Raw genomic sequence first — 13530 nt, forward strand, 5'->3', positions numbered from 1 at the left:
GTGATTTTTCAGCTTGGTTGATTTTAAGAAATGCATATATCTATTACAACAGAATTCATTTACTTTCGGACATGTACCTTGAGCACATTTTTTTCTACATGTCTACACCTGCCACAGTATGCCCTTCTCTTCTACCTCCCTACTGGCTTGCCCTCAGTTAAGAATGAATAGGAAGGGGGCAGAGGGTGTTGGCAAGAAAAGCAGAAAATACTCATTGATATGGTTAGTTTTGTCAGTTTTTAGAAGCCAATCCTGAATTCTTTTGATAAAGTAGTTTATATCTGAGGAGATATATATAAAGTAAAATTGTTGCTCAGGGTAACATCAGCTTTAGTAGAAAGTCATTATACTTAAATTCCATGTAACACCTATCTAGCAGGTATCTCTGGAAATCCCTCTTGAGAAGAAAGTTTTTTCCAGCCCCAGAATATTAGAGCTAAAGGAGGCCACAGAGGCCATCTAGAGTGGACCAATCCTCTTGTTTTAACGGAAAATTCACACACCCCTCCCCACAACTGACCAAAATACCAGGTAAAAGCCAGGCAGTCCTATTTCAAATCATCTTCCAACACTCACAATAGACAGGGTTTAGTAGTCATTAAAAGAGAGCATCCCAGCTCACTTCTGAATTGTCTCCTTGTGCATCTTATTAAAGGAGGAAAAATTCATCCTTTCTTGACCCAAATTCAATGCCCACATGGCCTGTTTCTGTTCAAATGTTTCTTTGATCTTAGCAGGATAGTTTGCCGCTGAACCCAAAACTGAAAAAATAAGCTCTCCCTGAAATGAATATCTTCATTCATTTTCTCTATGAGGGAGGATGAAAAGTTATCTATTACTGATTGGGGAAAAAAAATAATTTCTGTGTGTTTTTCAGGAGTATCATCAAATTACATAATTTTCTCTATTTCTTTCACTTCAACCGTATAGAAGGGAAGAAATGGGACTCTGAAGAAGTTAAAACACATGGGAAATGGTTTCATCTGTCAGCTGTGAAAGACATAAGTCACAGGAATGATTTCTTAAGTAGGATTACCTGCAGGTGATGACTGGGAAAAACTAAATGGATTTTGATAAGTTAGCTTGAAATTCCAGAATGGAAAGAAACCCAAGTGAGGTCTGACTCCAAAATAAGCACTCTAGGGAAGTTAAAATGTCAGAGATCAGCAAAAAGGGAAGAGAATAGCTGGCAGTTTTTCCTTGGGACTATTTGCAAGGTAGCTTTAGAGCTACCCTTGGAACCAGGAAAGTCTGAGTTCAAGTGTCTTCTCTGACACCTACTGGCTACGTGGCCCTAAGAAAGTCACTTCAATTCTCAAAGCCCTCAACCAGTGGAGTCCAACTCAAACAGAAGCAGGGCCACTAGATCTTACATAGGGAATCGTATGGCCTACATATTGACTTAGTTTTAAAATGTAATATTATCTGTTTTATTATATTTCAATTTATTTTGCTAAATATTTTCCAGTTACATTTTAACCTAGTTCTCATGTCTGATATACATGCTCTAAGCAATGCTCTTTCCTTGTTCAGTTGTTTTCAGTCATGTCTGACTCTTCCTGACCCCATTTGGGTTTTCTTGGCAAAGATACCAGAGTGGTTTGCCATTTTCTTCTCCAGATCATTTGACAAATGAGGAGACTGAGACAAACAAGATTTAGTGACTTGCCCAAGTTCACCTAGCTAGTGTCTGAGGTCAGATTTGAACTCAGAAAAATGAGCCTTCCTGACTCCAGCTCTAGCACTCCATCCTCTATGCCACCTAGCTGCCCAACAAGCAATTCTCCAAGGCAGGAGTTGTTAGCCTTTTTTGTATTGTAAGCAACTTCTTGTCCATCTAGTAAAGCTTAGGGACTTTTTCTCAGAATGATGTTTTTGAATGAATAAAATAAAATACATAGGATTACAAAGGAAATTGATTATATTGAAATACGGTTACCAAAATCTTTTTTTTTTTAATAAAAACATAGGGGGCACCTGGGTGGCTCAGTGGACTGAGAGTCAGACCTAGAGATGGAATTCCTGGGTCCTGGGTCCTGGGTTCAAATTTGGCCTCAGACACTTCCCAGCTCTATGACCCTGGGTAAGTCACTTAACCCCCATTGCCTAGCCCTTACCACTCTTCCACCTACTGATTCCAAGGTGGAAGGTAAGGGTTTAAAAAAAATACAAATAAAAACATACAAGTTCACAGACTCTGGATAAGGAACCCTGCTTAAAATTACAAGATGCAGAGAAGGCAGTGATGCCTGCATTGAGAGGAGTTTCTTGAGCAGGGAATTCCCTATAGCAATGAAATAATAAGTCTAGCCCTCATCCTTATTTTAGAGGCAGCAGTAACTTCGCAGCTGCTATCAGTCATGGAATGTTTGGAAACTGCCCTGGATCTAGTGAAGGAAGGAGCATGAGCCATGACACCGTATGTGTGGTCAGCCAGTAAAATAGCAGTCATGTGTGGAGAAAGAATAAAACCATAAGTGACAGTTAATTTGACATGAGAAGAATAAGTGAATTATATGGGAGAGAGAAGAAATGGTAGAGCAAAGAGCTGACTGGCACCATCTGCACTGAGTCCTGGTCTAAAGGAACTGTGTAAAGGGTAATGCAGACCTAGTATACATAGATGAGTAGAGAGGAGCAGTGATGACAAGTTAGTCCTCCACTTGGTCTCTAATGGAAAAATACTGAGCTTTTATGTTTGATAGTCAAGAAATTCGGTTTTTAGTCCTGCCTTTACCATCAGTAGGGCTTATTCAAATTATAGCTATTGGGACAGCTAGATGATTCAAAGGATAGAAAGCCAAGCCTAAGTTCAAATCTGACCTCAGACATTTCCTAGCTGTGTGACCCTACACAAGTCATTTAGTGACAATTGCCTAGCTCTTACCACTCTGTGGATTTAGAATCTATACTTAGTGTCAATTCTAAGACAGAAGGGAAGGATTTTTTTTTAATTTGTTCTTGTGCCATTTAGTTCAGTGAGTACTTTCTGAGCCCTTTTTGGACTGTTTAGGGAAGTGTGACCAGGAAAGTAAAGGCGGACTTCCAGAAAGGAGTATTTCAAAGTCTGATAAAGACTAAAAATTTGATTAAGCAATGTGTGATAAGTTAATTATTAGATAGAAAAGTCTTTAATTATACCTTAAACTAAATTCCAAGGGATAGGGATTAAACCTAAGATTTTACCAATATAGTGATCTCCCAGAGGAGGAAATTCCCTTTACTAATGCTGGTCAGCACCTTTGCTGCAATGTTATAGTCTTAGAAAGTTGCCTGGGACACCATCTTTCCCATGGTCACATAGCCAATATGCATCACAGGCAACTGGTATAGTGGATAAAGAGCCAGGCTTTAAGACAAGAAGACATTTCACGTGTTTGAGTTTAAACCCTTACCTTCTGTCTTTGTATAAATTCTGAGGAGAGCTAAGGTATCAAGGTTAAATTACTTGCCCAGGATCACTCAGCTAGGAAGTGTCCAAGACCAGATTTGAACCCAGGTCTTTCCAACTCCAAGCCTGACACTGTTCTACCTAGATATCCCCATTTATGGTTGAAACTCAGAATTGGGCAATATTGCTCAAGTTAAGCTATAAAACCATGATAACTCACACCTTTATAGTGCTTTGAGGTTTACAAAATATTTTCCTCACAAAAGCCTTATGAGGTGGGCATTGTAGGTATTATCTCCATATTAGAGATGAAGAAATTGAGAAACAGAGAGATTAGTGAACCTGCTGTAGACAATATCAGATCCAGGACTCAGCCATATTTTCCACCATTATACAACATATAGTTCTATAAAGAAGATTTAAAAATTTAAGATCATAGTTCTGGCAGGATGTGACAGTGGGCCACTGTAAGAATGTCAAAGGAAGGTGGCCTTGCAGTCCCAGATCTCAAACTATATTACAAAGCAGCAGTCATCAAAACAATTTGGTACTGGCTAAGAGACAGAAAGGAGGATCAGTGAAATAGACTTGGGGTAAATGACCTCAGTAAGACAGTCTTTGACAAACCCAAAGACCCCAGCTTTTGGGACAAAAATCCAGTATTTGATAAAAACTGCTGGGAAAATTGGAAGACAGTGTGGGAGAGATTAGGTTTGGATCAACACCTCACACCCTACACCAAGATAAACTCAGAATGGACGAATGACTTGAATATAAAGAAGGAAATTATAAGTAAATTAGGTGAACACAGAATAGTATACATGTCAGAACTTTGGGAAGGGAAAGATTTTAAAACCAAGCAAGACTTAGAAAGAGTCACAAAATGCAAAATAAATAATTTTGACTACATCAAATTAAAAAGGTTTTGTACAAACAAAACCAATGTAACTAAAATTAGAAGGAAAGCAACAAATTGGGAAATAATCTTCATAACAGAAACCTCTGACAAAGGTCTAATTATTCAAATCTATAAAGAGCTAAACCAGTTGTACAAAAAATCAAGCCATTCTCCAATTGAAAAATGGGCAAGGGACATGGATAGGCAATTTTCAGTTAAAGAAATCAAGACTATTAATAAGCACATGAAAAAGTGTTCTAGATCTCTTATAATTAGAGAGATGCAAATCAAAACAACTTTGAGGTATCACCTCACACCTAGCAGATTGTTCAACATGACAGCAAAGGAAAGTAATGAATGCTGGAGGGGATCTGGCAAAGTAGGGACATTAATGCATTGCTGGTGGAGTTGTGAATTGATCCAACCATTCTGCAGAGCAATTTGGAACTATGCCCAAAGGGTGATAAAAGACTGTCTGCCCTTTGATCCAGCCATAGCACTGCTGGGTTTGTACCCCAAAGAGATAATAAGGAAAAAGACTTGTACAAGAATATTCATAGCTGCGCTCTTTGTGGTAGCCAAAAATTGGAAAATGAGGGGATGCCCTTCAATTGGAGAATGGCTGAACAAACTGTGGTATATGTTGGTGATGGAATACTATTGTGCTAAAAGGAATAATAAAGTGGAGGAATTCCATGGAGACTGGAACAACCTCCAGGAAGTGATGCAGAGTGAGAGGAGCAGAACCAGGAGAACATTGTACACAGAGACTGATACACTGTGGTACAAGAGAACGTAATGGACTTCTCCAGTAATGGCTTTACAATGTCCCTGAACAACCTGCAGCGATCTACGAGGGAAAAAAAAACTATCCTCAAGAAGAGGACAAACTGAGGGAGTAAAAACACCAAGGAAAAGCAACTGCTTGACTACAGAGGTTGAGGGGACATGATTGAGGAGAGATGCTAAATGAGCGCCCTAATGCAAATACCAACAACAAGGAAATGGGTTCAGAGCAAGGACACATGTGATACCCAGACGAATCTCGCGTCGACTAGTGAAGGGGTGGGGGGGGGGGGTGAGGAAAAGAAAATTATCTGTTTCCAATGAACAATGTATGAAAATGACCAAAAAAATAATGTTTAAAAAAAAAAGAATGTCAGAGAAAATGTGAGCCTTGCAGATGAGAATGAGGACCTCTTACCCCTGGGAGGGTTCCCAGATTTCAGGCTCAGTTCTTCTGTGCCAAATAAACCTTTTGAGAGTTGAAATTGCAAACCAAAAGCAATAAGGTGATGGCGAACGTCACAATATTCTCAGTAAAGTATTCCATTATGCCAGCATTTGTACTTGTAGTACTCATTTTCTCCAGTGCCTCACATGTCAGCCTTCTGGATATAGCTCTATAAAATGGCACATTCATTCCCTACCTGTTTATATATTAATAGAGGGATAGTCATGGGTGTCTTAACAGCACAATGTGGCAGGTGTAGGGACAATTTAGTAAAATGCATTAACAACAGGGAAAGTTGCAGGATTAGTCAGAGAACCTGACATTTGCACAGCACTCATTTTTCAAAGCACTTATGCATATGTACCTTCTCGTTCTTGATTCAGGGGGAGGCAATCCAATCCAATCAACCTAATAATCACCATATAGCACAGGGTGTGCCAACTACAACAGGAACATACTTAAGAACATTTCATCAGGAACTTTCCATTGGAGGGAGGGGTGAGTGTGTGCGTGTGTGTGTGTGTGTGTGTGTGTGTGTGTGTGTGTGTGTGTGTGCGCACATACAGAGTTACAGATGATAGATGATGGACCTTATGAATAAAGATGACGAGGCTTGGGATGCCTTGTCTCCCGATGACTTTGGTCAGCAAATCTCTCTCAACACATGCAGGGAGGGTTATGCCAAGACACAGTCAATGTATTCAGGTTTCCAGATAAGTCTAAACAGAGTTGGCAAAGGTTCCTCCCAAATCAGCTTCTCATATGCTAATAGATGTATAGAGTATCTTAGAGCTGTTTATCCCTTGCCCAAGTGAAACTCCCTTAAGTTCCATGGCTGAACCTATCAGTATATTAAGAGCTAGCCTGGGAAATGTGTTTTTGAATGAAAATTTTTGTTCAAGTAGAACTTCAACAGACCCTAATAAGTAGGAAATACCTACTTTTAGGAAATACCTAAGGTTTGCCCTAACCACCACCCTGGGGAGGAGAGGGGGGACTCCCCATGACTTCATTGCTATAGAGAATATTAATTGATAGAAACACCCTCAACCATTCCAAGTCAGCGGTTCATGTGTAACTTAATGAGGCAGCCTGGTAGAGTGGATAGGAATACTGAATTTGGAGTAAGGAAAACCAAGTTCAGATTTTGTCAGATATTCTTTGTATGGGACTATAGGCTAGTGACAACATCTTAGTGCTCTCAACAATTATCTTAAGACATAGGTTGCAAGAGAAAGGCTGACCTGCACTGAGTCCACTGGTATTCCATAAACCCATGTTGGTGAACCTATGGCACACATGCCAGAGGGAGCTGTTCCCCTTCCCCTCTCCACATGCCTGAGGACATTTCTCATATCACCTGCCCCACTGCACAGCAGCCCAGTGGGAGCTCTTCCTCCCTCCCATCTGGGATAAGGTAGGGTGAGGGATGCTCACATTCAGTGTGTATAATTAGAAATCTGTTACCCTAAAAGCTATATTTTCCAGGAGTCCACTGACTTCCTGTCATTACTTACTTCCTGTAGACAGAGGGATAAATTTAGTGGGGTTCCTGGTCTCGCTCTCTTTGTTTCCTGGGTCATGACTGTGGTAAGTAGATTTTTTTAAACAAACTAATTAGCCATGGGCACGTGGTTTTTATTTTGTTACCTTTTTATTCCTTTTTTTCTAATGTTCTTCAATAAATCCCTTAAAATATAATATTTTAAGTATTGTATATAAATTTTAATCTTTATAGGCATGAGGCTTGCAGTGTGGACACTGGATCTCTAAAATGTTCGCCATCACTGCCCTATACCAAGGGAATCACAGGTCTAGGTCCCTATTTCTATCCTTAGGATGCAGCAATAAGAAGGATGTCTTGTACAAAATTATACTTATGGGTGTTTCACATGACAATGGGTAAGTGGTTCCAAGATATTCTATCAATCTATTAGCATATGTAAAGATGATTTGGAGGTATTTTTGCCAACTCTGTTTAGACTTATCTGGAAGCCTGAATTTTTTGACCGTGTCTTGTATGTATATGTACCATTTTGTACCAGATGGGACTTGAACTCATGTTTTGCTAGCTCTAGAGCCAACCCTTTTAGCTATAATGCTATTCTGCTTCTCCCTAAGACTATAACAGATCAAAATAATATAGCACTTTAAGGTTTATAAAATACTTTACATACATTATTTCATTTGAGCCACAAAACAACTCTCAGAAATAGATACTATTCTCATTTTTTATAACCCTTACTTTCTGCCTTAGTAACAACACTAACACAAAAGAGCAGCAAGAGCTAGGCAATCAGGGCTAGGTGACTTGCCCAGGGTCACACAACTAGGAAGTGTCTAAGGCCAGATTTCAACTCCAGGTCTGACATTCTCCACTGAGCCACCTAGCTGCCCCTATTATTCTCACTTTACATATGACAAAACTAGGACCCAGAGAGTTTGTCACTTAATCTACCTCAGTCACATACCTTGTAAACACATCCTTCTCTTCTGGGACACCTTCTAGTGGCAGTCAGGGTCCTGGTGTGGGCCCTTATTACCTCCTACCTAGGCTATCACAATAATGTGCTGGCTAGGTCCAACTGATGTTTCTAAAGCATAGATCTGACTGTGCCATCCTTTGTCCCAATCTGTAAACTCCAGTCAGTGGTTTTCTATTACCTCTAGAATCAAATTGGAGTCAGGTGGACCTAGGTTCAAATTTCGCTTCAGACACTTCCTAGCTATATGACCCTGGGCAAGTCATTTAATCCCAATTGCCTCTTCTGTCTTAGAATTGATACTAAAAAGGTAAGGGCTTAAAAAAATCATAACCTGCCCCACTCTACTTTCATAGTTTTCTAGCACCTAACTCCCCTCCATATACTCTTCCATACAAGGACATCAGCATCCTGGCTATTCTTCCTCCATCTTGCAAATCTGTGCATTTTTACTGCCTGTCCCTCATATTTGGAATTCTCTCTACCTTTCTCCATCTCCTTTCTTCCCTGACTTCCTTCAGGTCCCAGACAAAACCCCACCTTTTGGAAGGTGCCTTTCCCAATGCTCCTTAATGCTGCTAGTTCCCTCCCTCTAAGATTACCTCCAATTTATTCTGGATATATCTTGTTTGTTCTTTGTTGTTTGTATGTTGTCTTCTCCCATTAGACAGTGAGGTCCTTGAGAGCAGTGCTTCCTTTTTGCCTTTCTTCATATCCCTAACATTTAGCATCTGTTAAGCACCTTCACACTAGGTGCTTGATAAATGTTTGTTGATTTGCTTTAAGTATGTTCTTGTGAGCAGGACTGATATTACAAGAAAATGAAGTCAACAGCTGCCTACAAGGAAAGAGCTGAAGAGCATCATAATGTCCCACCCCCACCCTGCTGCCTTTCCTTGCCATTCCCTCCTTACCTCTGATACAGCAGAAAGTCATAGGACTTGAGTTCAAATCTTACCCAATACTTATGATATGTGTATCCAAAGATCTGAGTTTCCTAATCTATAAGAAGAAGGAGGTGTACTAGGCAAACACTAAAGTCCCTTCTAGTTCTAAATCTATGATCAATGATTTCTTAAAGGATTCTTAAGGAAATACTCAGGATAGGGACACAAACACACTCATAAACACACAAAATTTTAACAGGAGTCTTGCCTAAAACCACATTCTTAAGCAGTATTGTGGACCTTAAAGGAAAGAGCTGTGCAAACACACAAGAGTCTGAAAATAGGTTGGCACATGTAAGAAATAGTATGAAAAAATGGTCTTTAATTAAGGAAAGCATTAAAGAGGAAGCAGAGTATAGTGGAAAGATGATTGCACTTTGAGTCAGAGGATTTGCCTTCCCTCCAAGGTCCCTATCATTTCTAACATCTAGGATCCTCAGAGGTGGGTCTCATCTTTGATGATAGCCTTAAGGTCACATGCCTTAACTCCTTCAATACCCAGCATTACTAGCTTATATGGCACTCAGAATATATGTATATACATGTATATATTCCCCCAGACCACAATATAGTCAAAAACATCCTCATCACATTCAGCCACTGGTTTAATTCATTTGCAAAAAATACATATTTTTTGCTCCATTATAAGTAGAAACTATTATGTATCAACCACACAGGTATAAAACATAGTCCAGCTTGCCTTCATTCCTTTCTTCTTCATCCCTAGACAGCTAATGCTCTCCCTCTCTCAGCCCCCTGGTCTTTGAGGAAACTCTCCAAGCATAACCCCTGGATTCAGGCCAAAACTGATCTTTAGGCAACTTTCTGGCACCTCGAGGGATTTTTTCCTCTTCCCCACACTCAAAAATTCAGCTGCGGTCAGTTTATCAATCTGTTCCCTTCCAGCTTTTGCTCTGATTAATAATACAAAAACAACACTCTCTAGTTTTCTGGTTTCTTTATCAACTCTTTTACTACTCAGTTTTTGTTTGCTTCTGCCCCTTCCACACTCCCACTTTTCTGTTTCCCCTCAATCCATTTTCATCCTATCACAGAGAAGCAATGGCCACATTTTTCACATTTAAGACTCCCAAGTTATCTTTTACCCAGGGCAAGCTAGCACACATCTATGATGTATACAAATGAGGAGAGAGCTATTCATTAAAATACATTTTAACCAGGTTAAAGCATATGTTATCTGGGATGGGTAGGACATTAGATGGACAATGTTATTAATAAAATTACTTAGATGGAATGTCATGTTAAAGAAATAACAGAAACAAGTATGGGAAGGAATTTATGCACTGAGCACCAAGTTCCAGAGACAGAGAATGGGAAAGGAACTGAATTTACATAGCAATCATTCAGTGGTGTTGGCACTAGGCAAGACAGAAGAAAAAGAGGTGTTCTCCCTGAATAGAGTAATTCTGAATGGAAATGTTGCAAAGCATTGTGCAAGTAAATAACAGATTGGACAGAATCTGAGGATAGTTTTTTTCACCCAATAGTATTAGTCTAATTCATAGCAGAAAGGCAAGAAATGTATATAGAAATCTTATTGTTTAAATTATCAGTGTCATTCCCGAAACTTCCACAGCTTAAACAGATGCATCAACAGAATAGTCCTAGTTAACTGTCAATGCAAAATCTACCTAATAAGTCTTTTTCTTTTTTTGAGAGATGAACTGAAATATATTCTCTGGATATGTGTTGGAAAAGTACCCATCTCAGTGTGTATGAATAAGTGAATGAATGCAGTGAATAGATTATTCAGGGAACTGCTTTATGCTACATTAACTGATATGGTTGTAATAAGAATTAAAAGTGAAATCTGCATCACAGCTGGTCTTACTCATTCCAGAGATGACTGTTTGGGAAAACTTCTTACTACAGTTACCCGCTAAGAAAAAGATGCAGGATCCACTAAGGACATACATAGCAGGGACTATTTTTATTTATATTGTTACCTGGGTGAGATCAGGGCCCTGCAGGACCCGGGAAGAGAACTCAGAGAGAAGGGAGGGAAAGGAAAAAAAGGGTCTGGGACCAATGTTAGTGCTACAGTGTAGTAGAGTATAGACATTGAAATTAGGCACCTAAGATTATTTTTGGACTTCACAATTTTGCCGTGCGTGCGGCCAGTTCTGCCTCTAGGTCTTACATAAATGCAAAAAGAATTTTTTTTTTCATATTTCACTGGCCTGCTCGCTCCACTCTACTCCAGGCACAAAAGTAGCCCAATAAATGAGCCGCTGACGACTTGCACTTAGCAAATGGCCAAGAGGTTCTATGAAAGGCTACGCTCCGGGAAGGAGAGAAGGGAGTCCGAGCCTACGTAGCGCGACAAAAGCAACAAAGACGGAGAGCAACCCTCAGACTCACCACGTCCATGATTTGCAGGAGGCTCAGGGAGAAATAGACTGTGAGCGGCTGAGAGTCGTTGGCGACCGGTCTTTCCAAGGGGTTATAATTCTTGAGCAATTCCTTATAGAGCTTCCTCTGGAACTCGCCTTGCAGGGATGCTTCAATAGACGGGGAACTAGTTAGGCCGCTCAGAGTCAGCCAGGCAGGAACACTGCACCCCCCTTCTCCGCTCCCCAGGAGCCCCAACTGCGTCCGTGTCGCCTCCCCTCCCGCTCTTGCTCTCCCCTCCGCCCAGCACACACATGCTTCCAGAAAAAAAAAAAGAGAAACCTGGAGTGGGGAAACCTAGGAACCCGTTCCCTTTCCGCTTCCAGGTCTGTCTTTCAGCGTGCAAGTCTGTGGGGCATCCCGTCCTTCTGCCCATCCTCCAGCCCTCCGGCTAGACCCCGACCCCAGGAAGTAGAAGGCAGGACACTGGGGGAACAGGGGGTCCCGCCACCCGTGCCCTCCACTCCACACCCTAACTCCGCAACCCCTAGAACTGAAGGGAGAGGTATCCTTGCTGGGTATCAAGAAGAGAGCTGGGTAATGCAAGGGGCACCGCCCCCTACCACCACCCTCACCCTTCTCCTACCGCTATGGGATCTCAAAGCCCCGCTAGTGCTTGCGAAGGAAGGAAGAAGTGGAAAGCGGGGAGACCAAGAGCATTGCTTTACCGTGAAGGAGTGAAGCCGCCACCACCAACCACACACTACCCTGCTGGCGGCTCATTCTGAGGTTCCCCGCAACCTCCCCCGCTCCAAGTCCAGCCACAAAGTTGGGGACAACCCCACTGTGAGGCGCCGAGCAACCCGGTCCCGCGGGCTCCTGTCCCCAGCAGCAGCAGCAGCTGCTGAGCTGCCCTTGTCGGCCGCCCGGCTCTCCGTCACTTGCTTGCTCCCTCCCTCCCTGAGCTCCTGTCCCTCCCTCGCTGCCACCCCGGCTTCGCTCCTTCCTTTAAAGAGGAGGCAGCCCTGGCAGTGCCCGGCAGCGCTGAAACGCCCCCCGCTCCGCCTCCCAGCTCTCCACGTGATGGAATCCCCTCCTTTCCTGCCCACCCCCAGATTTCACTCACTGTAGGAGCCACAGGGAGAAGATCGGGAGACGAGAGCAGGGATTACGAGGCAGAGGTTGGCCAGAGAACTGCAGCTGATAGGCAAGGGTGGAACACCACTGCCTGCATGTCCAGAGATTTGTGACTCTCCTGACAATTCACGCTCACGAACCACATTTCGCCCTGCTCTTCCTGAAACCTTCAGACCACCTAGAACTCCCTCAGTTCCAACATCCCCTTACTTTCCTTTCTCTGACCTCTATTCAGCCTCCCACTCTCCATTACTTCAGACCTCAACCACCAAGAGAATGGGCATGAATGAGTATTCTCTGGATTGCCTACCATTTTGCCGGTATTCAGTCTTTCCATATTCAGTTAAGTTTGATGGGTTCGGTGCCAATCACAAGAATATGGGTCACTGTACTAAAGTGATTTCAGCTTAGTTCATTCTGGATGTCCTAAAAAATTTTAAACAAAAGTTCATACTCCAGGGTGGACTCAAAGCTTCTCACTATTCCGAGGTCCTCTGAAACAAAGGCCCAAGAACAGAGCTCATTTCTCTGACTTCCTTTCTAGACCTGCCCAAGTCTACTACTGGACCTGCCTCCACTGTAGAATTTAAACTAAAACTTAGCCACTTCTGGAGGTAATACACAGGTATTCTTTCTACTATACTCTTCCTTCTCAGCCCAAATTCCCAGACTAATTTCTTGATAGGGCTTTCCCTTTTAATAGGATATCATCAATCCAAATTCTCTTTTGGCTGAAGCAAAAGCTACTCTGTCTAATCTTCGGTGTTGGGAGGAGAGCCTGACTGGGCCCTAGGGATTCAAGTTTCTTGAGTCTTGCTTTTCAGGCATTATACTCCTGAAACCAGAGGTTTGGGTTGGGTTTTTGTTTTGTTTTGTTTTGTTTTGTTTTGTTTTGTTTTGTTTTGTTTCCATTGAGTCTGTCCAGTGGCTTGCCTAAAGAATTCACATAAGCATATATTCAACAAACTTTTAAGTGACAGCTAAGTGCTAAGCATTGTGCTAGGAGCTTGGGAAATAGAATAGAAAGAAACAGGGAGCTTGCCTAGACTAGGAAGTTTACATTCTTGGCTGTGAGGGTGGGGATACAG

General features: G+C 41.8%; 1 protein-coding gene across 1 annotated transcript in view; it reads right to left on the bottom strand.

Moving 5' to 3' along the window:
• CHRNA7 (cholinergic receptor nicotinic alpha 7 subunit) overlaps positions 1–12309 on the bottom strand; it is a 218368-nt gene extending 206059 nt beyond the window's left edge. Inside the window, exons 1-2 of the mRNA XM_001377478.5 lie at positions 12034–12309; positions 11336–11475 (exon numbers count right to left, since the gene is read on the bottom strand). Of these exons, the coding sequence (XP_001377515.2) occupies positions 11336–11475; positions 12034–12088 (195 nt within the window). The 5' untranslated portion in view covers positions 12089–12309. The remainder of the gene's footprint in view (positions 1–11335; positions 11476–12033) is intronic.
• Between the last annotated feature and the right edge of the window lie 1221 nt (positions 12310–13530).

Source organism: Monodelphis domestica, chromosome 1, assembly GCF_027887165.1.
Source record: "Monodelphis domestica isolate mMonDom1 chromosome 1, mMonDom1.pri, whole genome shotgun sequence".
Classification (NCBI taxonomy): Eukaryota; Metazoa; Chordata; class Mammalia; order Didelphimorphia; family Didelphidae; genus Monodelphis; species Monodelphis domestica.